The sequence below is a fragment of the Equus przewalskii genome, chromosome 6, assembly GCF_037783145.1.
Source record: "Equus przewalskii isolate Varuska chromosome 6, EquPr2, whole genome shotgun sequence".
Lineage (NCBI taxonomy): Eukaryota > Metazoa > Chordata > Mammalia > Perissodactyla > Equidae > Equus > Equus przewalskii.
In genome coordinates, this window is record NC_091836.1 from 50,533,840 (window position 1) to 50,561,183 (window position 27,344).

General features: G+C 43.5%; 1 protein-coding gene across 7 annotated transcripts; it reads right to left on the minus strand.

The window, feature by feature from the left end:
• Positions 1-12,020: 12,020 nt before the first annotated feature.
• Positions 12,021-27,115, minus strand: LOC103561677 (zinc finger protein 266-like). 7 transcript variants are annotated; one of them, XM_070625559.1, is made up of 7 exons: positions 26,453-27,115; positions 23,785-23,932; positions 16,388-16,473; positions 15,651-15,777; positions 14,909-14,992; positions 14,301-14,383; positions 12,021-13,807 (listed from the first exon to the last, which is right to left on the minus strand). In XM_070625559.1, exons 3-7 carry the CDS (start codon positions 16,418-16,420, stop codon positions 12,452-12,454), a joined length of 1,683 nt encoding a protein of 560 aa, XP_070481660.1. In that variant the 5' UTR covers positions 16,421-16,473; positions 23,785-23,932; positions 26,453-27,115; the 3' UTR covers positions 12,021-12,451. The 7 variants fall into 7 exon arrangements, with proteins under 7 accessions (XP_070481660.1, XP_070481664.1, XP_070481661.1 ...); XM_070625563.1 differs by having other exon boundaries at positions 14,909-15,070; positions 26,453-27,106; XM_070625560.1 differs by having other exon boundaries at positions 26,569-27,072.
• Between the last annotated feature and the right edge of the window lie 229 nt (positions 27,116-27,344).

Consider the following 27,344-nt stretch of genomic DNA (forward strand, 5'->3'; position numbering starts at 1 on the left):
AAACATTGCAATTAATGAATAAGTTTGAACATGCACAAAGGGAATGAATCCAATTACAAAGTCAAAAATCCATAATGATAGCTTACATAAATAGTTCACGAATTACCCAAGGTAGGTAATATCTTGTCATGGGATATGTACCTAGGTAGTAAAACCTGTAAAGAAAAACAAAGCAATGGTGTATTTGTGCCTGGATCTTAATTTGTAAAGGTAACAGAGTGAAGATACAAACAGATTAATGCCATCAAAAGAAAAGTGTATTATTTACAGTCCCAAGAGAAGGGTCATGGGAAGTCACGCAGGGCTCATGTGGGAGCACCAGAGTCAGTTAGGAGGCAGAAGCAGAAGTGAGGGGAAAACAGAGCAGAGTAAACAGCTTAGGATTGGCTAGTTTGAATATTTCTGCAGTATTTGGGGCAAAGGGAGGTCCAGAGTTGTCTGGTACCTGGTCCTGGGTTGATTGAGAGCAGGGGAACTATTGGCTTGGTGTGTAAGAGTCGGATAAAGAAGGTGGTTGGACATGTTTTCTTTCAACTGCTTGGTGTGCACATGAAAGACAGATGCCAAAGCATATTTCTTACTATCTTTAGGAATTAGCTAGCTCTGGGAGGGTCAATCTCTCACCAGCCAACCTGATCCCAAAATCTGAAAGCATCATCCTATACAGCAAATTAAAATCGTGAATAATAAAATTGGTACTCTGATCATTTGACACCATACTAAGGAAAGTGTAGGGTGATGAAAGTAGAGATTTTTAGAAGAGGGCATAAGTTGCCCTAAACACCATAGAAAACATTTCATTATAAGAGTAAGAAGGGGGAACATTGGTAGGAGAATAAGGAGTCATTGTGGGCCAGCCCATGTTCATCTTTTTCATTATGTATGGCATTACTCAAGAAAAAATATCTGAAGTTTTTGTTGTAGTATCTAACAATATCTTGGTGGAGTCATAAAATGTGTTAAAAGTATGAATCTGACAATAATCAACGTTGGCGAGTCTTGTAGATATGTTGTTAGAGGGTACGAACTAAGTTAATGAAGTATATGAAAAGATTAGTGGTTTTGTGTGTAACACAGGGGAAGTGTTTAGAGACGCAGGGCAGGAGGTCATGGTGGAAGGCTGGAGGGGCATAGCAGGAGAAGGCACTGGTCCTCTTCCCAGGGGGTCAAGGGGTTGACTGATATGAGTCAGCTATCTCCTGAGGAAAGCAATAATTTTCATTAATTTTTAGAAACAGACAGGAGTAACCTCTATCAGATTTCCCCAGAGGTGTGGCAGGGCAGGGATGTAGGTTCTGGCGGAGAGCAGGGAGCACACCAGGATCATGGGCTAAGCAGCAGGCTCAGAAACATAATAAAATCCGTAGATATGAAAGGAAGAAAAGCAAAATTGTCCTGTGTCTAATTTGTGCCTTAGGTGAAGGAGTCCAAGAGTATCACAAACTGGGTGAAGTCTTCTCCAGTGGCAAGGTCTTGTGCTGGGGTAATGTCATCTGAAGCCATATCATTGCTAACAATGAGCTTCTGGGCCACGGTGATGTCATCTAGGATGTGGGACTGGGGTATCATCTGGGATATGATACCCCACTCAGGTTGATGTGGGACTCAGCATTTGCCATGTTTGGTTGAAACAGTGACATACATGGAGGGTTTGGGCATCTGGATTAAAAATCAATCAAAGTACCCAAACCAGTAGTCTTATGACCAACAGGCAAGAGAATGGGGTGTGTACCTGTGCTTGACAGGTTTTTTCTGTTTTTTGTTTTTTTGTAAGTTTAGCCTCAAATGGGTCCCATATCAGAAGAGCAGATGCCTAGCCCATAAGACACTTTATGATTGATGGGTCCCAGAAGAGTTTGCACTCTTGATCTGTCCTCCAGCTCTTATGGGATTGGAAATTTATAAAGATAGGTTAAGGCTCAGGGCAAGATAGAGACCCACTTAGAGGTCCATTGCTCGAACTGGAATTTTAAAAGGAGTTGTTCGAGGAGATCATGTCTCGCAGTTAAACTGGCTGTCTGGGATCCATGAGGGTCATGAACCTTTTATTGAATGCTTTTTCTAAGAGCATGGTATTGTGTATTTTGAGAACTGAAATGTGTGCCTTGGTTACTATTAGCAATGTGTGTAACTCTGAAGGGAATAAGGAGTGTCCTGACAAGGCCTATGTGTCGTGGCCTCAGTATGTGTAGAGATGTGTAATTTTGATTTAGAATTTGAGTATCTGTGAGGTAAGAGATTCCCAGAGATCTTGACCCTGAAAGGACAATTTTTAGGCAATGGCCTAATAGTTCATAATACATGTGAAGATGGAGCCATTTGTTGGCCAGGGCGTCAAGAGCCAAGACGACTGCCTGAAGTCTGGTCAAGTGTATTGTTTTATGGATTCCTGTGTTTCACTGGAGACATCCTGGTTAAGAGGGGGAAAGCAGTAACAGTCCACTGTGCTCTATCACATATGATGGTCAGCAGTGCCATCCACATAGTCCACAACTCTCACTGCTGTTTACTTGGTTAATCCCAAGAGGTTCCCCAGGTAGCCAAAGGAGAGATTACTTATCTACTTCTTCCGCAAAACATAGAACATGTACAATTGGGTTATTCAACGGAAGAGTGGAGATAATTGCCTCTTTATTAACTAGGTTTGTATAATAAGTTTTAAACCTTGAAAGTCCTGTTTTAACTCACATTGGGATGTAATAATTATTTTAACAGAGCGTCCCTAGGGCTCCTGTCTTATCAAGACAATTAGTCAGTGCCAAAGACTTACCTTAATTTAAATTTATTTTTGTGTCAGGGCGTCCATGTCCATGATGGCATATTTGAGGGCAATGGGGACTATGACTCTGGGAAATTTAAGCAAGGCTACAGTTAAAGTGAGGCATACCTATTTTTCCTCTACTTTATTTTTAGTTGCTTTTTAAAAATGATAGGGGAGTATGTTTAAATGTAGTGGGATCCCAGGTGTAACTGTAATTTGAGTCCCAGCATTGATTAAGTCCATGATGATTTGTCAATTAATGCATTTTAACAAATAAAGTTAATTTAGAAGTTATGTTGTAGAGGCACGAGAATCAGTCAGTGCTTTTTGTTATACATGTTTTTTAGTATATAAATTTCGTTACATATTTCTTACGTGTCATAATTATACATAACTTACTATATAAGTTATTAGTGTATACATTTAATACATAAATTTTGGATTTCCAATTTGGCCAAATCATGAGTCTTTTTAAATTTACAATTTATATTCAAATCAATAATTTATTGATTATAAATCTATATTAAAATATCATACATATACAAATTAAACACACACACATATATATAATTTATGTAGTTAAGCTTTATTTTTCTTCCCCAGTATCTAGAGGTTTACCTGTCATTGTTATTTTCAAATCAGTAAGTAATGTAAGACCAGCATTATGTTTGCTAGATCTGGCATTTTCTCTATTCTTATGATTTCAAGTTTCCTTTTGGGGAGGGAGAGATGTTTGTAGTCACCTAAATCCACAGCTTTTACTTTTCTTTCCTTTTGTCTCCTGTCTGATCCTGAGATGAATCGTTTTTTCCCTTTTTTTTTTTTTTTGTATTTACCTGATAAGCTCCTGGTTGTCCTGAGTGGCCCCTGCTGTAAATGACGGCCTCCCTTTCTAGGGGGTCCCTATCAACCTCAGAGCAGCTTGGGATTACATCCAAGAGAAGAATGGTGCTGGAATCCTGATTCTGTGATAACTCAGTTTCCAGAAGGATGCTCTTAGCCTGTTGACAGACAGCAGCACTCAAGAGTGGCCGAGTGCACTGACCAGGAGATTTACGACCCCACGAATTGAGAAACCACCTCATGTGTCTTAGGGGAAGCAAGAACACAATGTTCCTTCTCCTTTTCCTTTTTCGTTAAACATTGAGCCATGGTCTCCATGGATGGGATCCCTTCTATCCTACTGTGTCTGGGAGTGAATTGTGACAGAAAAAGCAAGAGATGTGCCTTTAAAGCAGAATTTAAACTTTTCAAAAGCCATGGTTTTGGGAGGAGGGGGCTACACTAGGTACTGACCAGTGGGAAGGGCCTGTCCAAATTTGGAATCAAATGGGTGAGTGTCTGCCAAGGGTCACAATGCTCACGGGAGAGAGAGTCAATGATGTTTCTGATGGCCTGTCAATAGAGGACCTAAATTACCTGGGCCTTGTTTGTCCACCATAGTAAGAGAATTTTCCCTTTAAGGAGCACTGCCTGGGGCTCTCTGCCCAGCCCCTCAGCCCTCCATGGTGGCTCCTGCTGTGGGTCTAATGGGGTTCCCAGGCCAGTGGATCAGTCTCAGTGCCCTCAATGCACTCTGAGGGAACACTCCTTGCCTCCCTTTCCAAGAAGTCTTCACTGTGCCTCTGTCAACCTATGCCGATTAGCCTTAGATGCCTTTGTGACCTCTTGTCTAGTAGGACATTTTGTCACCAATAAGGTGTCATTGGAGACTCCTCATATCCCCAGTCTTACTACACATAGTGAGCAAGAATCTGGGTCACTCTCTTGTCAATTTAGGACAGAAAACCATGGCAGGACAAGGCTGACACAGCAGCAGGCAGTGAGGGCCAAAGCACAAGGGCTCCACAGCCAGCAGTTGCCTCCCAGGCAGAGCTCGCTGTTCAGTAGAGGCAGTTAGTGAGCCAAGAGCAGGCTAGAGGCAGGCCCATCCACTGAGCAGTGAGTCACCCAACTTGCTGCGTGAAACGATTTGTGCCTGAGTCTTAAATAATGAAAGTAACTGAGTGATGGCACAGAGAGGTTAATACCATGGAAGTTTATTAGTTACACAATCCCAAGAGAAGAGGGCACTGTGCAACACAGGGCCACAAGGGGAAGCACCAGGTCATTAAGAGGGAAAGGCAGGAATGAGAGGAGAGCTTTGTTGGGGTTTCTGCAAGTGAAGGCAGGCAGAGCAGGGTACAGCTTAGTATTGGCCCATGTGAACAATTCCAGCGGGCTCTGGGGCATACTGGCTGTGTCGCTAGCTGTCTGCTACCTGGCTCTGGGTTGATTCAGGGCAGGGGCAATACTGGTGTGAGAGTTAGATGAAGGAGGTGGTTGGAGCATGGGCTCTGAATTGGTCAGTTGCATCAGAAAGGCGTGCTCCCAAGCAAGTGGTTTACTCTCTGTAGGAGGCAGCTAGCCCTGGGAGGGGCAGTCTCTCTCCAGCCACAAAGACTCCAAACATATCAAAAAAATAATAATATACAAAGAATTTAAAACATGATCCATACAATGGTTAATACAAAGTTCAAACACCAAGGTTTCCTCTCGGATGGAAGAATGTGATGCAATATGAAGGAGACACTCGTGGGTAAGGTAATCTTCCATTTCTTGATCTGGAAGGTGTGTACCTGGGTCTCACCATTCTGTTGTTTATTATCAGCACACGTGCACTCACACAGTTTTCTGTACGTATGCTATAATTATAAAATTTAAGAATGGGAAAAATCACAAGACAGCAGCATAAGTTGTAGAAATGAAAACACTGCATTGGTAATCAGAAGAAATATAAAATAATTTAATCTGTAGCTAACATTTCAGACTGGACTTTAAAATCTTGTTAAAATGTTAACAATCACAATAACTAAAACCAGAAAGGTAGAAAAATAAAATTTTAAAAAATAAGATAACAAACATGAATGATGTATAGTAGGCAGAATGGTCTCCAAGAGATATCTATGTTCTCATTTCTGGAATCTGTGAATGTGTATTAACCACATCTTTAGTTTTCTGTATTCTGATGGTTTGACATGTAAGAGGCCTTCCTGACCCTGGAGGGACTGCCCCTCCCAGGGTTAACCAAGTCCTAGAGACAGTTAAAGAAGACTCACCCCAAGAACACTCCTTTCACATGCCAACCAACCAATCCAGAGTCTATAACCCCAAACCCCTCCTTTACTGGGCTCTCAAACTCTGGGCAACTATCAACCTATTTTAGTAACCATAGGGCCAGGTACCATCCAGGGACAGCCCCTGTGCCCAAGAGCCTGCTGATATTCAAACTAGCAAATCTTAAACTTGCTTACCCTTCCTCACCTGTCCCTTCCCCAGGGCAACCACAATAAAGGCTCTTGGCCACATTCCCTTGTTCACACCGCATCCTGACCAGCCCCAGTGTTTCCCCACATAGACCCCCTGCATGGCCTGCTGTGTCTCCTATTTCTAGAGAACTGTTGAGTAGGATAAACTTCTTCCTCCTTGACAGTCATTTCCATGTCCATGTCTTACCATACCTGATTAAGACAAGTCCCAGGGACCCTTTAAAAATACGTGAGGTCACATGGCAAAGGGAAATTAGGGTTGTACAACAGCTGACCTTAAAACATGGAGATTATCCTGCACTGTGCCGCTGGGCCCAGTGGAATCTCAAGGGTCCTTAAAAGTAGAAGAGGGAAGCCAACTAGGAGAATGAGATATGGGAGGATGAGAAGAGTGTGACTAGTGTTTCTGGCTTTGAAGAGATCCTTTTAGGAGTTCTGCTTGCCAAAACCACCAGATAGCAAATTATTATTGTTTTATGCTATTACCTTTGCGGTAATTTGTTACAGCAGCTATAGAAAAATAATACACAACGGAAAGCTGATATGTTAAGGTATAGAGTGGAAGGTCTAATGGAAGTGTCTGTTGGGCCAGCCCGCTGGCACAGTGGTTAAATTCGTGCACTGTACTTCATCAGCCCGGGGTTCGTGGGTTTTCGATCCTGGGTGTGGGCCTTCACACCACTCATCAAGTCATGCTGTAGAGGCATCCCACATACAAAACCGAGGAAGATTAGCACGGATGTTAGCTCAGGCCAATCTTCCTCCACACACACACACACACACACACACACACACAAAGTGCCTATCGTTATTGTCTGCAATGCCTACCCATCCTCTTTTCTCAGGGATCTATCCCAAGGAGGCATTAGCACACCCTGCTGCAGAAAGACAGCTTTTGAAAAGGTCCCCAACAACTGTCACGGTCAAATCCCATTGTCATTTATATCACCCCATCAGCAGTCCACCAGCCACTGCTCCCTGCCTTGGATTCACGGACACCAATCTTAATTCTATTCCCATTTTATGGCCCTCGACTTCTCAATATATTTGCTACTTCCTCTGATGACCCCAACTGCTAAATCCAGAAGTTTCTGAGGGCTTGTCAATCCTTGATGAAGTCATCTAACCTACTGGTATTAAGTGCCATCTATACACTGATGACATCAAGTATAAGGGCTCAGCCTGAGGAGGTACTGATTTTTCTCATGTGCCAAGAAGTCTTCAAACAGGCAGTCCAATGGCAGGGACCATGAAATCATGGCAGGAAAGTGTCCCTGTGTTTTTCAGCCAAACCATTTGTCTGCAGCTTTTGTCTTCATAGTGCAAAATTTATCATCCAGATTCCAGGAAACATCTGATTGACAAGAAAAAAGGGGGAAGGATGAAGGACAGTAATTAAAGAGAAAAAGCCAGATGACACTGTCTCTTCATTTTTCTGAAGATTTTATTTATTTCTATTTTTTCATTGAGGTATAAGTGACATATACCATTAGATTAGTTTCCGGTGTACAAGGTAATGAGTCAATATTTGTATGTATTGCAAATGACCACAAGAAGTCTAGTTAATATCCATAGACAGTCCTCTTTTAAATGGCTCTCCTCCTGTCTCAGGTATTGATCCTACTAAATTCTAGACTGAGGGGTCTTAAAAGACCCCATACCAACCTTTACAAGCTGCCATGTCTCCCCTTACTGTTATAGGAGACTTAAGGATTCCATGTTGACTGAGACTATTTCTATGTTTACCTCTACTCACCCATTTCCCCCTTAAATTTACATTTCTTGACCATTCTGCTCTCCCACAAAGGTTGGCTACCTTATCATGGGCAGATAACATCCTGGGATCCAGCGACAATAGGATACCCTCAGTGACCCCTCACAGCTCTATTTTGAGACCCTCAGGAAGAGGGTACATCTGACTTCCTTGCTCCCAAAGCTTGCCACACTTCTCATCATATTAAGGCTGGAATAAATCCTCGTGTCTCCTTTAGGGAGACATTAAGGGACATAAAGGATTAGGGATTTGATCCCTTGCAGGAAGTAGAAATAACACCCTCAGCAACAGCAGCAGGAATGGTGTGGACCACCACAAGAGGCTACAACAAACTCCACTTAGGGAACGCCAACTATATCCCAAAACGACCAGGTAAGAAATTCTTATGCTTTCCGTGGAGTCCTCAAACTACACCTAGACAGTCAGCTGGGCCAAACTCCTATGGATGTGGAGATAGAAGCCTACCACAGCCACGACCACCCCACATTCCCCTGGCAACGGGATACCTCTCTGGGAGAGAGGCTACAAAAATGACAAAGAACAAATTTATCAAACGCAGCTGTTGGCCCTTATCGGGGCTAGCTGTGTTCGTCTGTCTGCTCTGGGTGTTTGGGATACTTTGAGAGCCCCAGGCTCAATAATTTTGACCCAAGGATTACAACAAGCCCCTAGACAATCAAATGTGCTGCCTTAACAATTGGATATTTCAAAATTGGAAATACGGCGCCTCTCCTAAGTCTCCACAGATCCATTTGCCGTTGCACGTGGCTAGGCTGGCACCTTGGCGGGCACAGCAGAACCTCACCCTAAGACAAAGGGCACATGTGAAATGGCCAGCTTGGAGAGCCTGCAGGCAGGACCACTTACAAGGCCAAGTTACTACATATGAACACATTTTAGCTGAGGTGACTCCGAGTTCCCACTTACTGACATGTGCCCAGGTTACCCCAAGACCTGGCCTTAATTTGCAGCCAGGCTCCCATCATGACCTATCTGGGCAAAATCATGGATTTCTTTTAAAAACCTTCACGCTGTCTCACTTACATTAAGTTTCAACGTGCTTTGGGTGAATGAGCTCTGTGGTGAGGCTCAGGGAGCATGCACGAGCAGGCCAGGCCTCTGCCAAATGCACAGGATAACCCACAAGATCCCATTGACTTCTGCAGTCCAGTTCTCATGCCCAACAATGCCAGCAGGTCCTCCAGACTGCCCAGGGACATTTTAGTCTTAGATCCTCAAGTTGGGAACCCCTAGCAATCTGAATGAATACTGACTGGGGAAGGCTATCATCACCCTAGCCCAAGAAATCACTTCTGCAGACGACAGCATCTCAGATGTCATCTCCAATGCCACTCCTCCATTCTCTGGGACCACCACAGAGGATCCCATGCCACCCACATGAAACTACAAGCCCGTGCCCCTCAATGACCAACTTTACCATGGAGCACTGCCTCAAATAATGGGACCTAAATCAGAGTGACTTTCTGGATATCGCTGCTTACTTGCTTTCTGACCCTGCCTTGCTCAAGAACACCTGCAAAACCGAGTTTTGCCCCTAATAACTATGACTCCATCATAACTCATATTCAACCTCTTTGGTTTTAAGGGCAATGCCTTTGTAATTCTCTGAAAACAAAGGTGCCCACCACCATTACTACTGTATCTTGCCTACATGCCTCCCTAGAGGAAGTCCCCTCCCTCTGTGCACTCCTAAAAATTGCAGGAGACTCTGTTGGCCCCCAGCACATACCACCATGAGGCCTCCACTCACACCCACTCTCTCTCTAGCACGAGAACATGCAGCCCAGGACTCCTGGGCCGCATCACAGCACAGAGCCCTAAACTTACCCCTCCCCCTCCTGCTCCTCCCTACGGCCACAGCAACACCACCACCCTCTTCATCCAGATGCTGAGATCACGGCTACTGCTTGAAACACAGGACACCGTTGGACTTGCCACGATCACTCTCTTCACCAAGCCATACACGTCTATCCAGCTGATGTCTGTATTGGCAATGACAAATACTGGACTACCAACTTCACAGCGAATGGCCACCTGTCCCCACCATGTATTCCTCTCACTCCCTTCAGGATATCACTCATTGCTCACAATATTCCTGCCTGAGGGTAACATTTCACATCCACACTCAGGGACAGTACCAGGTACAGACTCCACCTCTGTGCCACACCATCTACAGATATTCCATCCTCAGCTCTTGAATCATGTCGCATAGTCCACTTAACAGTGACCCTCCCTTATACATCACCAGAGACAGGGCTATCAGGTTATTCCGTAGAACTGACACCTCCAACTGACCCCCTCAATACTCCATCTATTTTGCCATCCCGTTTCCCACAGGCCAGCTCTCCGTCGACTGCTTCCCCATTACTGTAGATTGTCTATTCTCATTGAAGATACCGCTGCCCTTCGTAGACCATCTCTCCATCACCATTGGCAAGGCCTATTCATTATACTCAAGGTATAATTATCATTATACCCATTCAGGGTATAATCTTTGGCACATAAGGCACCACCTATTCCACAGTGGGACCAGCACAGCAGGGCAACTCACAGAGACCAACCAGCAAATGCTCCAAGCTTTCAACTCTCATATGACACAAACACAACCAGCCCTTGCCCTCTTAAATTAAGGTCAAAGATCAGTACCTAAAATGATTCTTAACAACTGTTTAGCCCTTGAATAACTGCTGGCGGACCATGGAGGTGTTTGCAAAATCAGTAACTTTCTGTTGTTCGCCCATTAATAACGTGCCATGTGGCCTAGCTAATCAGATACGAACACTCCTATGACTATTATTAAAGATGTTTCACATAATTACACTCTACAGTTGTATCATCACATAATCCCATGGCCCAGGCACCTCCCAATCTGCCATGGATTATTTCCCTGGTTCCCGTCCATCAAATGGGGAGGTTGGCTACGTGCTCTCCTTCAAGGGGTCATAACTACTGCTAGAAATAGCCTATACTCTCCTTTCCTTAATGTTGTGGATGCGTTTTAGCTGAATCTCATCTTACACAAGTGTCTTCTGCGATAAAGGTCTCAGCCACCCAAGCCTGCAATGTAATCTTAACCAGTACCCCAAATACACATAATGCAAACAGTGATGTTCAAGCTTCACAGGCCAGATGTATTAACTATATTTTAAAAATCTGTAAATTGATGCCTTAACATCTACACAACAGCCACTAGCTGTTTCAAGTGAATCCTGGCTGACCCATTAATATCTGGGGACTCCAGACAGCACCAAACCATATATAATCTAAAAGTCAAAATCAATACGCATTTCTCAGGGGGAACACTTTCAAACACAGCCAGCCACCTGCATGCCTGCTTACCCTGCCTAGCCCATTTTTCCCGTGGAAACCACAGTAAAATTGCATATTCATACTTCTGCTTCCTTTCCCTGTCGCATGGGCCCTTGGAGGGTCCGAGTGGCCTTCTGTGGAATGTGCTGTGTTCTCTCCAAGAAAGTGCGAGTGTAACAAAACCATAAAACTTTCTAGTTTCTCTCTCTTGATCTGCATCTGGCCTCACCATACCTCACACAACGTAAAATGATTAAAAGATAGAAACACAATTCATATTATTGTAGCTTTGAAATTGGGAATTGTGAGTCCTCCAACTTCTTTATTCTCTTCAAAATTGTTCTATTTGGGGTCCTTTGTATTTCCCTATGAATTTGAAGTTTGGCTTTGCCATTTCTGGAAAAAAAAAAAAGGCCGTTGGAATGTGGACTGCATTGAATCTATAGGCTGCCAGGTTAATACTGACATAATATTTTCTCCCTATCCTTGATTACAGGATATCTTTCCATTTATTTGTCTTCTTCAAATCCTTTCATCAACGTTTCCTAATTTTCAGTGTGCAAATCCAGGTGGTTAGAAGACAATTAAGTGTGAATCCTATTGATCCACTTTTGACTAGATAGCAACCTGGAAGGCATAGCAACTAGACCGGCCTATCAGTAGACAGAAAGACACCTCATACCCAGGAATGATCAGGGCCTAATCACAAAGGCTTCTATCTATAGGACCACTCGGAATGCTACGTATCTCAGAAGACCCCATGGTTCACAGTAAGGACAGCATTCCCCATATTTCCTATACTCAGTTTCTCTTGAATTACCCTATGTTTATCAAGGAAGAGAAACAATCTTACGAAAAATTTTATTGACTATACAACATTTCTTACAAAGTTTTTCTCCACACCAAAATCACAAGTGAACATAACCAGAACAATTTTCTCACATTACACCACTTGGATTTCTGTCCGTTTCTCATATATTAAAAAAAAAAAATATTCCACTGAGGAAATAGACAAGGGCTTTCCATGTTTCTTATTGGTACAGTTTCCCTGTTAGTCCATACATGCCGGGTTGTGATGAGATTCTGATGGCTCTCCCTCATTCCTTACATTTCTAGAGCATCTCTCCAGTGTGGTTCTTTCATATCTTCAAAGTGAATCGGGACAACTCAGGGTTTTACCACATTCCTTACACTGACAGGATTTCTCTGCAGCTAAGTGCTTTCATGGTACCAAAAGGAAATGGGGAAACTGAAGGCTTTTCCACATTCTTTACGTTTCTAAGGTTTCTCTCCAGCGTGAGTACGCTTGTGAACGATCAAGTACAAAAAACTGCTAAATGTTTTCCCACATACATTACACTCAATAGGCTTTTGTCCAGTGTGAGTTCTAAAATGTCTGTTAAGATGTGAGGAAAGAGCAAAGGCTTTCCCACATGCGTCACATTTAAAAGGCTTCTCTCCAGTATGAGTTTTTCTATGGTCAGTAAGGCTTGAGGACTGAGTGAAGGCTCTCCCACATTTCTTGCATTCATAGGGTTTCTCTCCAGTGTGAATCCGCATGTGAACTTTAAGGGACACAGAACGTTTAAAGCCCTTCCCACATTCCTCACATTTATAGGGTTTCTCTCCAGTGTGAGTGCGGTTGTGAACGACTAAGTACGAGGAACTGCTAAATCTTTTCCTGCATACATTACACTCAAAACGCTTCTCTCCAGTGTGAGTTCTAAAATGGGCAGTAAGATGTGAGAAACTAGCAAAGGCTTTCCCACATGTGTCACACTTAAAAGGCTTCTCTCCAGTGTGAATCTTATTGTGGTAAATGAGGCCTGAGGATTGAGTGAAGGTTTTCCCACATTCCTTACATTCATAGGGTTTCTCTCCAGTGTGGGTTCGCATGTGAACTTTAAGGTGCATGGAACGTTTAAAGTCTTTCCCACATTTCTTACATTTATAGAGTTTTATTCCAGTATGAATTCGACTATGAACCTGAAGGTACGAGGAACTTCTAAAAGATTTTCCACATACCTCACACAGAAAGGGCTTCTCTCCCATGTGTGTTTTAACATGTCCAATAAGTTCAAAAGACTTAACAAAGGCCTTCCCACATTCCTTACACTGAAAAGGTTTTCTTCCAATGTGAACTTGAACGTGAGCGTTAAGGTATGCAGATCGTTTAAAGGATTTTTTGCATTCCTCACATTTGTAATGGTTGTTAGCAGTGTGAGTTTGTATATGCACACCGAGGCTAGCAGAGTGACTAAAAGATCCTGAACAGTCTTTCCACTCATAGAGTTTTTCTCGATTGTGAATTCTCGTTGGTGTCTGAAGGAAACACTGATTAGCAAAGGCTTTCCCGCTATCACTGCATTCGAAGGCTTTCTCTTGCATGCTAGTTTTCCTGCACACGATCGCTGGAGTCGGGCTGATGGCTTTTCCCCACTGAGTACACAAACAATGTTTCTCTCCAGGTGAGGTTTTCTTATGCAGAGCGAGGGAGCTTTTTCCATACTGACTGTCGTCATAACTGTCCCCTCCATTTTGAGTTCTCCTCTGGGTCTTAAGACATGAACGTTCATTGAAGACTTTCCCACATTGCTCACAATCATGGAGTTCCCACCCATTGGGAATTCTTTCCTGTTGAAGAATGAAGAATGATCATTCAAAGATTTTTTAGACTCACTAATTGATCCCACCCATCTGAAAATAGAAACATCATTATGATGATGATGATGAGGATGGCCATTTCTATTACATTCACACACTTCCTACCCTGTTCATTTCTTTTAAGTTGAATGATGGAATCCTTTGGCCAGAATGATATGCCATCTATTGTAATTTTAAAAGACTCCTGTACAGTTTCATGGAATTGTTTTCAAAAGTCAATGTCTAGTTATATAAGTGAAAATGAGTCCTTGTGTGAATTCTGAAGCAATGACTTTCAAGCTAGGTTTCGGAAATACCCCAATTCAACAGATGCAGAATATCTTCCCAGAGACATTGCTCTCTCAGACAAAGCCACTTATCTCAAATATTTATCAGTTATACTCATGTGCTATCTAATGAAAATCTCAATCTTTGCTGAATGTGGAAAACAAGAAATACCTCTTTTTAAACTTACTGTTCTTACCATTTCTAGCCTATTGGATGTTTTCTCCCCAAAAATATCCTGCTGAATCGTCGAGTCTTTGGTCTTAAGTTGCAGTTCCCATTCTAAAATTTAAAAAACAACAAAAAAATGTTGGAATTTGCAAAAGGAAATGCACGCTCAAGGAGTGAAAAACAACAAGGCTCATAGTATTAATTCCAAATTAAACATATTAAACAAAAAAAGGGCAAGACAGATTTGAAGAGCATGGCTATGCCAAAAATTTTGCAATGATAAGGATGTGCACTCAAGATTCAGTAGGTGATTAAAACGAATCTATGAAAATTATGATGGGGAAAAGAGACAGACGCTATCAGGGAAAAGAAGTAGGAAAGTTATAGACAAAGCGCATATATCTAAATAAAGTTAAAGAAGCAGAACAAGTCAAAGAAGCAGCAGAACAAGTCATCCTGTGAGATCACAGGAAATTTTCATTAAATGTAAAGAATGTATGAGAAGCTGACAATGCCCAAGGCTTCAGAGACCAGTGACCTCAGCCTTCTGGAGAAAGCATGTCTTAAAGTTTCCTCATTATGATTCTGACACACTGAGATTTTCACTGGCCAGGGAAGGTCTTCACGCTCACTCACCTTGGAAGACTCCTCTCCCCGCTGTCCTCCACTCTTCTTCTTCTTCCAACCAAGAGATCAGGTCGGGTTTGAACACCTGACATTCTGTGCACAGGGAAAGACGTATTAAGAGAAAAGGCCTCCGCAGACGACAAATTTCCCCACGAATCAGGTCCTAAATTTCTGATGAAATCAGGAGTAAAATTATTTCAAAAGACATAAAAATGCAAATATCCCTTCTGTACATCAAAGAGATTGGTTATCTCTTGCTTCTGAATCCTATGTTCAGATATATATATACACACACATTACAGAGCATTAAGACTTTTATTGAAATAGGAAATAAAGTAAGTATGAAAGAGATATGCATTCTCATGGAGAAACCACCACACCAGTGGTTGTCACACTTTATTTTCCACTGGACTCATGCCCAGTGTCTTCATTAAAACAAAGATGTCAGGGCACAATGCCAGAGTTTCACTCACTATGTCAAAGCTAGAGTCTGAGAATGCACATTTCTAACAGAGTGATGGGGATAATGTTAGTCCTAGAACCACAGTTTTACAGAAACCACACTGGATTAAAACCCACTAGTGTAGAGACTAGTGTTTGCTAGTGTCCCTTATGTGCAGATTTCACTCCACCAATACTGGAACGTAGTAAACACATCATATATATATATATATACACACACACATATATATATACACACACATCTATATATCTGGTCCATAAGAGGCTACAGGAAGGATGGCAGCCTTACCTACTGTGGTCAGGTTCTTGTAGGTCTCCAGCATCACATCTCTGTATAGATTTTTCTGGGCTGGGTCCAGTAAAGTCCACTCCTCTCGGGTGAAGTGCACAGCCACATCAGCGAAGGCAACCGAGTCCTAAACCATCACACACAGGCTGGGTCAGTAAAGTAACATGTACACCAGTGTTCACTGGGGAATGAGGATGGGAGAGGAAATGGTAACAGAGGGTTTCATGGTCTCTCATCATCTCCCCCAGGGTGCAATGGTCCTATGTACTCTTCTCTTGGTCTACACTCACTCATGGTTGATCTCCTCCAGTTACGGCTTTAATGGAACCTCTAACACGTGAACTTATCTCACCACAACTAGACTAAAAGCTCTTCTCTTCTTAGTTCCCTCTTGCTGCATGGTTCTAAGCAAACTGCAGAAACTTGGAAAAGTTGATGAATGTATAAAATCTTTGAGAAATGCACACTTTCATCTTTGTTACCATGTCAGACCATGTAACAAAATAAAAAATATGCAGTCACCATCCTAAGAGACAATATTAAAGGTAATTATTGAAATACTGAGATTAGTCACAGGAACCAATATGAGAGGCTCCACTTTGGGAGGGAATTCAATAGGACTCAGTCCTGGAGTGGCTTGATTTCTTTCAGGAGCTCTGGAGACAGGTCTACCTAGAAGGAAATGTGTCTGTCTGGTGGTATTATATGTTATTTTGTAGGACACACTTTCTAATTACCTGAGAACAGTCTGTCAAACAGTCAGTTGCCATCCTTTCTGCCTCTATCTGTTCCTCAGGAAGGCAGCAAGGGTCCTTAGAAAGACCTAGGAGAAAAGAAACAAGGCATGAGGACGCAGAGATGACCACAATTCCCATATTCACTTGCCTGGAGGTCATTCCATTCTGGATTGAAATTCCCAATATCCCTTCACACTCAAGAAACCTCACACAAACACACACTACTGTCATCAAACGTCAGAGGAGTCCTGTCTCACCTGGAGCCACAAAAGGGGACTAGGAACTGTGAGCCATGCTGCCCATGAGGAAAAGCACAGTGGGTTCATTTTACAGAGGACTTAAGCCCTAAGGAATGTGACTCTTCACTCGTCAAGGCAATAAACTTGATGAATGAGATTATGCAGCCACTCTCCCTAAGGCATATGTACCAGGGAGCTGACTTAGAGCACAGCATTCTCTGCCCCACCTAAGCTCCTCCTACCTAAAGCAGCAGCACGAGTGCTTAGGTCCAGACCAAAGTACTCTATATTGTGCAGGGAGAACCTAAATGCTGCTAGAACAGTACGCTCTATAACAAGAGCATCAGTAACATCAACTGCCATTTACTGAGGACCACTGTACCAGATGTCTCACGAGGAGCTTACAGCTCACTTACACATTTGGCAACTTGAATACCTGAATCTACTCTTCCAACTCTAAATTCTGTATGATGTAAACACAAATCAAATATATCTGATAGATATTAGTGTCCACTGAATTTAGAATGCTTCAAATATAGATAATATCTTAGTTTTTTTAATATTGCCTTCATGCTTAATATTTTCAATATATACATGATCTGCAAACTCTACTGGACGGTACTGGTCAAGACTGCTCCTGGGCATACGAAGAAAAGAAAAATGAAATATTTTATTCGGTCAACACTCTTGAGCTTCCCTTGATGGATGCCGGAGAAGCCTGAAGCTCACATGGGCCTCCTTTTAAGTTCTTATCACTGTCTTATTCCTTTATTCTTTCAGTAAATAATGAAGAAGTTAAGTCCCTGTACCAGGCACTCAGTTGAGGGCACTAACCTATACAGAAAATGTCCCAGGCATTAAGGACCCAACAATCCTACTGGAGAACATAGACAATAAAATAATAATTGATATAACAATTCATCGCTGATATGGGAAAACAATCAAGCAGGTGAGAAAATAACCAGTGTCCTACATACACATGTACATATAATCACATATATTCTATTGGTTCCTGAATAAGAAAATGGAAGAAAAGGGAAATAATCATTAGGTCTTCTGAATCTGACCCTAAAAGATTAGAAAAAGCATGTTAATGTTTTTATAAAAGAAGTCAGGATACATTAAAGCCTTGGGAAGCCCCCACAGGTCTTGGTTGGAAACACTCAAATCAAACAGGTCTGCACTCTCCCCTTTCCTTGGCCAAAGGGCAGTGTCGTATCACACTCCCCCAACATCCGCCTATTGTACGAGCCTTTTTCAGATGGTGAGCACCTTTTCATTTCACTTTTCAGTTCGTTTTCCACCCAATTGGCTTTTATATTTATTTGTTTCTTCCACAGACTTCCTTCATGTGTCTTAAATCATCCTTTAACATCCTGTATTTGAAGATCATCTTCTTTTTGTTAAAAATCAGTAACTTCTGGTGTGATGCCAGCATCACAGCAGAGCACATTGTTCTGTCTCGCCCTTCTAAGTTCCAACCAGTAGGACAGGCACAGAACAACAAAGGAGTCTGCACAGCACACCAGAACACCTGGGAGAGCCATACATCTACACATGTGAAGGGGGGCTGACTAGTCTTCTTGTACCTCGTGGAACCAGGAGAGCAGTGGCGGCCGCTCCTGAGACTGGAAGTTCCAGGAGCTGTGGCCGCACCTCCCATCACAGAATCCCAGAGCTGAGGTAGCACAGACGAACGGAAGCCCCAGGAGTCCAGGGAGTCCACGCTGCTGGAGGCACCAGGGAGCACTGCAGGCCCATGACCAGAGGCTCCGGGAAATGTGATACCTGTAACCCAGCGCCCTCCCCCTACCCTGGTGGCAGTGCCTCTGACACCAGCCCTTCCAGCAGCAGGGGTTGCATCCAAGACTCTGATACCCCCTGGAGTGGCAGCAGTGCCCCTGGCCTGAGATTGCAGGAATCCTGCTGGTGTAGAGACCAGAGGCTGCAAGAGTCACAGCGACACTCATGGCTCAGCCCCACCCCCTCCTCAGGCAGTGGCAGGTAGCACCATCAACTGGAGGTTTCAGAGCCACCAGAGTGCCCAGAACTCAGGCCCCAGTGGTGTTACACCAACACTGGCCCTGCCGGCAGAGGGTGCTGCATACAACACCCTGGGTCCCTGATAGTGGTGGTGCCTGTGACCTGAAGTTCCAGGACCCACGCAGCCACTGGAGACCAGAACTTAGGGACCCCAGTGGCACTTGTGACCCAGGTACTCCTTCCCTTGTGGTGGTGGCAGTGTCGTCAATGAACATGGGCAACCTGGTGGCAGTGGCAACACTCACAAACCCAGTATCCTGGCAGCAGCAGAGTGTTGCCAGCACCCCTGGATAACCCAGGAGCAGCAGTAAAGTGGTACATGCAGCAGCAGTGTCTGAGCCCATGGAGAGCCCAGAGACCCAGAAAACAGTGACAATGGAGCCAATGACCCCAGTCCTCCCCAGATGCACGTGCAACTTCTGTCCCTTCACTCATAGCAGTGGTGCCTGCAAACCAACAAACCAAGACCTGGCAGAGATGCCTGTGACCCCAGCTCCTGCCCCGCTCTCCCTGTGCCAAGCTGCAGAGGGGGCACCCCCAACCCAGGCAACGCCAGAAGCAGTAGTGGTGTTCTTACCCCAGTGACCATACAGGTGACACCCACAACTGCAGCAACATTGTAGGCAGCAAGGAAGTAGCAACTACAGAGGCACAAACAGCACAATGAGGATACTGATGACCCATCTGGCAGAGACAGTGGAAGGTGGAAAGCACAGGCTCTCAAATACGACAGAAGCAGCTCAGAATCAAAATAAACAGCTTACCCAGATAAGAAAAATATTTCCTACCCCAAATGCACCATCAGAGCAACAACTCAACCACTGTTAAAGAATAAAACGAATCCAGCAGCATAAAAAGAATTGACATTTCTCTAGCAGTCCCACTTAAAGTCATGGAAGACTGATCTAACTGACAGAGAATCCAAGATGGCTGTCATGAAGACACACAAAGGCTTACAAGAATACTAAGAAAGAGGGCTTACTGAACTGAGGAATAAAAGGAATGAACAGAAGGAATCCTTCACCAAAGAGATGGAAAATTAAAAAAACAAATAAAATTCTGGAGCTGAAGAGTAGATAAATGAGGTTAAGAATAAAGTAGAAAGCACTGGAAATAGAGCAGAAGATATGGAAGAAAGAATTAGCAAGCTCTAAAGTACAAATCTAGAAATGATTCAGGTGGAAGAGGGGAGAGAAGTAAGATTTTTTTTTTTTAAGATTTTATTCTTCCTTTCCCCCTGCCCTTAGCCCCCAGTACACAGTTGTATATTTTTAGTTGTGGGTCCTCCTAGCTGTGGCATGTGGGACGCCGCCTCAACATGGCTTGATGAACGGTGCCATGTCCGTGTCCAGGATTCAAACCAGCGAAACCCTGGGACACCAAAGCAGAGCACATGAACTTAACCACTCGGCCATGGGGCCGGCCCCGAGAAATAAGATTTTTCAAAAATGGAGAAATTCTACAAGAACTATCTGACTCAATTTGGAAAACCAACACAAGGATAATGGGTATCCCAAAAGGAGGAGAGAGGGAGAAAGGAGCAGAGAGCTTATTTAAAGAAATAAAAGCTGAGAACTTCCCAAACTCGGGGAAAGAACTGGATATACAAGGCCATTAAGCTAATAGAACATCTAATTATCTAAATTCAAAACGACCTTCCCCATGGCACACTGTATTAAAACTGTCAGAAGTCAACGATGAAGGAAAAGTGTTAGGGCAGCCTGGGAGAAGAAAATAACTTTCAAAGGAAGCCCTATTAGGTTATCAATGGATTTCTCAGCAGAAAATCTATAGGCTGGGAGAGAGTGAAAGGATATATTCAAAAGACTCAAGGTTAAACACTGCCAGTCAAAAATGCTCTATCCAGCGAAGCTATCCTTCACAGATGAATCGGAAATCAAGGCTATCCCCAACAAAGACAAGGTGAGGAAGCTCACCACCACTAGACCTGCCTTACCAGGAAGCGTGAAAGGAGCCCTCCTGCCCAACACAAAAAGGCAAAGGAATACGAAGTGTTGAACAAGGTGATAAACAGACAGAATCAGTAAACTGCAACTCGGTATCAGAATAGGATAGAAAATAATTATAACATAGGGGCTGGCCCGGATCCCGGGTGCGGACATGGCACCGTTTAGCAAGCCATGCTGTGGCAGGCGTCCCACATATAAAGTAGAGGAAGATGGGCATGGATGTTAGCTCAGGGCCAGTCTTCCTCAGCAAAGAGAGGAGGATTGGCAGCAGATGTTAGCTCAGGGCTAATCTTACTCAAAAAACAAAAACAAAAAAACAAATGCTAAAGAGAAAGAAAACATTAAAAATAACCACAAACACTTAATTTGGTCATAAACTCACAATACAAAAAGGGATAACTTGTGACAACAAAAACATAGAAGGGGAAGAGGAAAAGGATGGAATCTACATAGAGAAATGGACATAAGATGCGATCAGCAGAAAAACGACTATCTCACCTATGAAATCTTCTATACAAACCTCACGGCCAAGTGTCGGAGATGCTGTGGAGAAAAAGGCACCCTCATATACCGCTGGTGGGAATGTAAACCGGAGCAGCCACTATGGAAAGGAGTATGGTGATTGCTCAAAAAATTAAAAACAGAAATACCATATGATCCAGCTATTCCACTTCTGAGTATTTCTCCAAAGAACATGAAAACATTAACTTGAAAAGATACATGCACCCCTATGTTCTTGTAGCATCAACCACAATAGCCAAGACTTGGAAACATCCTAAGCGCCCAGCAAGGGATGAATAAAGTGGTGTATATATGTATACAATGGAAAATTCAGCCGCAAAAAAGACAAAACCTTCCATTTGCAAATAGGTGGATGAACCTTAAGGGTATTATGCTAAGCGAAGTAAGTCAGATGGAGAAAGATAATTACCACATGACCTCGCCTATATGTCGAAGACACACACACACACATACAGAGACCCGACTGGAGGTTACCAGAGGGAAAAGCAAAAGGAGTAGAGAGGCATATGATGTGTAAGGTGATGGACGGCAACTAGACTTGGTGGTGAACACGATGCAGTCTATACAAAAGTCAAAATACAATGATGTCCACCTGAAACTTATATGTTATAAACCAATGTGGGTGCTATTAAAAAAAAAAAACAATAACCTTTAATAAATCAAACACAGACCGACAAGCCAAATGCTGACACAAAATGGCATCTGAATGACGAAAACCACTGAAAGTTCCACACTTCATTATCTACGAACCAGCATCACCCTCACAACCTCTCAGTCCTTATTCTACAGTTCAGAAGACCCAGAAACACATAGGTTACAAAATCCGTGTGTCTAGACTCACACTATAACTGTCCTTACTACCGGGGTCTCAAACTGGGGGTCCTCGGGCTCAGTAGGCCCAAGAATCTGTTTAGTCAGGTGGTGTCTGCATAGAATGCTTTTCTTTTCTTTTTACTTTGTAATTGAGGTTCTAAAAATATACAATTAAACACACACATCTTAAGTATTTAGTGGATGAGTTTTGACAGTCTCATGTAATCCCCAGCCTAAACAAGATACACAACACAGTTCCTCCTCCACACAGCCTTCTTGCACCTTCCAGTCCATTCCTTACCCCTTGCTCCCAGATGAGCAATTTCTGAGTTCAGAAAGTTACTAGACACACTATTCTCTATTTGCACATTAGGCAGCTTACATAGCATTTCCAAAGTACATCCTAATTGATCCGTCCTCTATTGTTTGGTTTGACACTATGGGCAAAATATATTAAAATCTCCCCCCAGAATTGTGGCCTTGTCTATTTCTTCTTCTCCTTCCATCAGGCAAAGCTTTATATATTTGAAGCAATATTACTGAGCGGATAGACATTTAAATATGTATATTTTTGGAGAAACAATCTTTTATCATAAAGAACTCTCTAGCTGTACTAATGCTTTTTAACACTGCTGTCTGACATCAGGGTCAGCTTGCTTTGGAGAGGTTTCTTTGCATCATGGGCAGCATCATGTCTGTTTTGGATGCCAGTGTCTGCCAGTACAAAGAGCGGCACAGGACCTGACTCACTGAAGGCAGCCAGTGACTGGTGATGAAAGGCCAACAGAGCTTTCACGTCACTTCTTGCCAATAGGAGAGACATTCGCAGAGTCACAGGACATCCTCATCAAGCTTATCTTCAGGCTCCTGAGCAACTGTTTCACTATGGCACAGCTGGCTCATTGGGACATCCAAGTAGCAAAGGGAGAGGGTAACATGGATATTTCCAAGCCATGTGGAGCCTTCAGGTGCTGGCAAACTGTATTGTCAGGGGAGTCTTCTGGTCCTTTACCTGTGGAGTGACTCTAGCCCCCAGATGCATCAGTGTTTATAAAAAGTCAAACAGGAGGGCTCACTCTGGATGTTCGGCCAGGGAATCAAAGGCCTGATCTGGGTAGGAGAAGGAACCTCCAGGTGGACTACAAAACCACTCTATGTTTATTAACACAAACGTTTGCTAAGATTGATAATAACACAGTGAATTACCGATTCTGATTAATTCCTTGAATGAATGTGCTATACACAAAATTAACACACATTTATACTTTCTCTTGTTTTCTCTTGATTCACATCATTTGAACAGATACCACTCATTTTTCCTGTCAGGTATACACTGAAGATTAGAATCTTGCGTCAGCATTTCCCACAACCAAATAAAAGGCCTCTACCGTCAAATTCAGGAGTAACCCTTGACGCACTCCCCTCTCTGAGCCTAGAAATGTTATCAACCAAATACAGAAGGTTTCCCATCTCCTCCTGGCGTCCCTTCCCACGTGGCTAACTCTGATGCATTGTCTTTTTATGACTTAAATATTTATCAAGTCCTGTACCTTCATCTGTTCCCTTATCAGGAAGAGAAAATAATACCATCCTCTACTTTAGCTCCAGAACTCTAATCAATTTGTAATAATACATTTATTTTCTTGGATAGATGTTTGTCTCCTCCGATAGTTTACAAGTTTCCTAAGCACAGCCATGGGTTGAATTTTTTCACTAAGCACTAACTAAACATTCAAACATTCATTAGGTGGGGGTATATCCTCCAACAAACAAACAGATGAAGGAAATGCCTGGATTCTTTCTCTCTTACCTTCTACAAAATTCTCAAATTGGGGCCGGCTCTGTGGCCGAGTGGTTAAGTTTGGGCGCTCTGCTGCAGCGGCCCAGGGTTCGGATCCTGGGCGCAGACATGGCACGGCTCGTCAGACCACATTGAGGCGGCATCCCACATCCTACAACTAGAAAGACGTGCAACTAAGATATACAACTATGTACAGAGGGGGTTTGGGGAGATAAAGCAGAAAAAAAAAAAAAAAAAGATTGGCAACAGTTGTTTGCCCAGGTGCCAATCCTTAAAAAAAACCCTCTCAAATCATTTCATTTTGTTTTCCATAACAATCACCCACCATCTAGGTTCCATGATCATGTTCCAAAACTTCTTTATGATAAGAGTCTATCTTGACTCCACGCCTTCACTCTCATCTTTCCTGAAGTCCATTCCCAAAGCAGGAGTTAGTGGGTTCTATTTAAGTTGTAACTGATTGAAATCACTCTCCTGCTAAATCATCTCAGAAGATTCCACGGCCTTAGAATATTGTCCAGAGAACCTCACTCTCCTGTCCCTGCTCTCCACTCTATCTCCCACCACTGTGTCTGTTCCACTTCTGCGAACCCTCTCTCCTCAGTTTAAGAAATACACCAAGGTCTCAACTATGCTGGATTTTGCTAATCAAGCTCCCTTGACCTGAAATTTCCTCACCCCCTCACCCACTCTACAAATCTCACAATAGCCCAAGGACCCGACCACGTCAATCCTACTCAGGCTTTACTCACAACTTAAATATCAATCCCTCCCAATACATATGACCAGCTCATATTAAACCATTCTGATGTCCAAATCACAAACTTACCAGTATTCGTTTAATATCTGTATTCCTAAAGAGACTGGAAGCCCCATGGTGGCAGTACTATGTCCATTTTGATGGCCATTGTTTCTCTGTCCCTAACACACATCCTAGCTCATTAAAGGAATTCAATGACCATTTGTGGATTGAACTGTCATTCCCCACAAGAATGTTACAGTACAGTATGCACAAATAAAAGGCACACAAAAATAGAATTACTACCTAATAATCATGTAAAACTCACACAAAATGCCTGCATAGAATATAATATAAACCAAACACTGCACTTCTGAAAAATATTTGAATATTTTTACTCAGGATGAAAGTGGACAGGTATTCTATTTGAAAACAAGTGCCTTGAAGTGAAAACTAAATTTTTTTCGTTATGGTTCTTCATATTTTTAGACATGTTTTTAAAAAGCTCATTCACAAACTACCAAATGGCATAAGACCTGTAGAAGGAAATTTGTAATATCCAGAAAAAGTAAATATATATTTGCCCTTTGACCTAGAAAAACAACCTGAGAAACTTGCCCTGAAAATACACCCCCACAAATTCGAGACAACAAATACAGAAGTTTATTCACTGCGGGTGATTAACAGATGCTAAGATAATTATCAGAAAGGCTGTTGGGGAACAAGACATTCTGAGTATCAAAATATGACCCCACACAGGACTTTTGTATTCACAAGGAAAAGTCCACCTTTAAAATAGAGTGCTCTGCTGATCACTACCTTAAGCAAGTGATCAAAGTTGGCATCACTAACTGAGGGATGACATAAATTTCTGACCTCCTGACAGAATGCAATTTGATCTAGCCATCACCTACAAATATTGTGAAATAATCTTCTGAAGCCTCTACACCAGGAGCTGGCACACTTTGGTCACAGGCCTGTTTGTGTAAATAAAGCTTTGTGGGAACACAGCTGTGCCCAATTGTTTCCTTAGGTCTATGGCTGCTTGCCCACTACAAAGGCAGAGCTGAGTAATTCTCACACCTTATGGCCTGCAAAGCAACAAGTACTTACTATCTGAACCTTTTCAGACAAAAAGTTTGCCAACCTCTGCTCTGGACCCAATTACCAGTTGAGGAGAAATGGAGGACAGGTTTACACACACCAAGAAAATTAAATCAGAAATATCAAAATGCGTGACTTTCCATAAGAATGTGTATGATTCTTCAAACAAGAGCAACTGATCTAGGTTAACGATTAAAAGATATAAACAACGGCCATATACAAACCTTGATTGAGTCCTAGATCCAAAAACATATCTTGGAACAATGTGGAGAGTTTTAGTTTTTACTTAGAGTGGATATTTGATGACATTAGTCTTTTTAACTATCCTGGGTGAACTAATAGTATTATGATGGGATAATGTCCTTATCTTTGGGAGATGAATAACCAAGTATTTAAAGGTCAAGTATCACGCCTGCAATTTATTTTCAACTTACTTTCAAATAATTACCATAAAGTTATTTGTCTATGAAGGGAGCAAACATGCAAAGTGTTAACAATGGTGAATCTACTACAATGATCACTCACTGTATTAAATGTTCAAATTTTCTGTAGGTTTAAGATTTTACAAAAGAAAAACGTGGGGAAAAGAACACATTTAGTGCAAATATCCTATCAATGGTAAAGTGAACTATTCTAGAACTGGTGTCATAAAGTCTCCATCTTTTTCTCCTGGAGGCCCCTGACTAAAGCTCTGCGGGGATGGATGGGCCTAGCAGCGCAGAAAAGACAGCTGAGTATTCTCGCTTTTCTTTAGGTGACACACTTACGGTCAACATCTGCTTATAATCATATACACAAACATGCTCACCCCTGACACCCAAGAAACTATCTTACCTTCACGTAATATTCAAAAACGGAAGCCGCAAAGACAAGGCCAAATTCTCCGGTGACACGTTCTGTCGCCCAGGAAAAGCAGAAGAGGCCCCTGACCCACTTTCCCCCGGACTCACAGGCACACGGCGGGGGCGCAGGTCCTGAGAACCGGAGGGCGCGGGGCCCGAGCAACCGGACTGGCACAGCGGAGCTGCTTCTCCTTCTGGGGAAAAGTCTCGAAGGTGACGCGGAGGCTCTGACCAGGGAAGCGCAGGGGACGCCAACGCCCCGCACGGCGCCCTTCCCGCCCCGGCTCAGCGCGGGGCCCAGCGGCCGGGCGGACGAGCGGAGGGCCCGGCCTCTCTACGGAGCCCCTCGGGTCCCGGGCCGCACCTGTCCTTTAACGCCCTCCGTGCGCCCAGGGCCCTCCCTTCACGGGCCGCACCGAGGACGGAGGGACCCCAACGCTACAACGTAAGCCTCCCCAAGATGCGCGGAGTCCCGGGGCAAAAAGACGGCGCGAAGTGGTGACGCCACTTCCGCCTCCAGGGCTCGGGCTGTCAATCACGTCCGTCCATTTCCGGCAGAGAACTCGTAGTTCTCCCCGCGTGGGTGCCGGGGGACCCTGGGTCGCTCCGCGCGGGGCTGGGGGCGGGAACAGGCCCCGCCCAGGAGGTTGAGGCCAGAAGACGGCCTATGGGCGGGGCTACAGGCTGGGGGCGGGGTTGGCGGCGGGACGTAGCCCAGCGCTGGGTTTAGACGTCGGAAGGGAGAGGCGAGGGGTGGGGAGTCACGTCGCCGGGTGCTCGTCAAAGGCTGCTCCGGGGGACTGTTCTCAGCGTCTTGGAGCCGTTACCATGATTCTCCCTTAATAATGTGCCTGCCAGTCCATGAGATGGTCTATCGTCTCCAT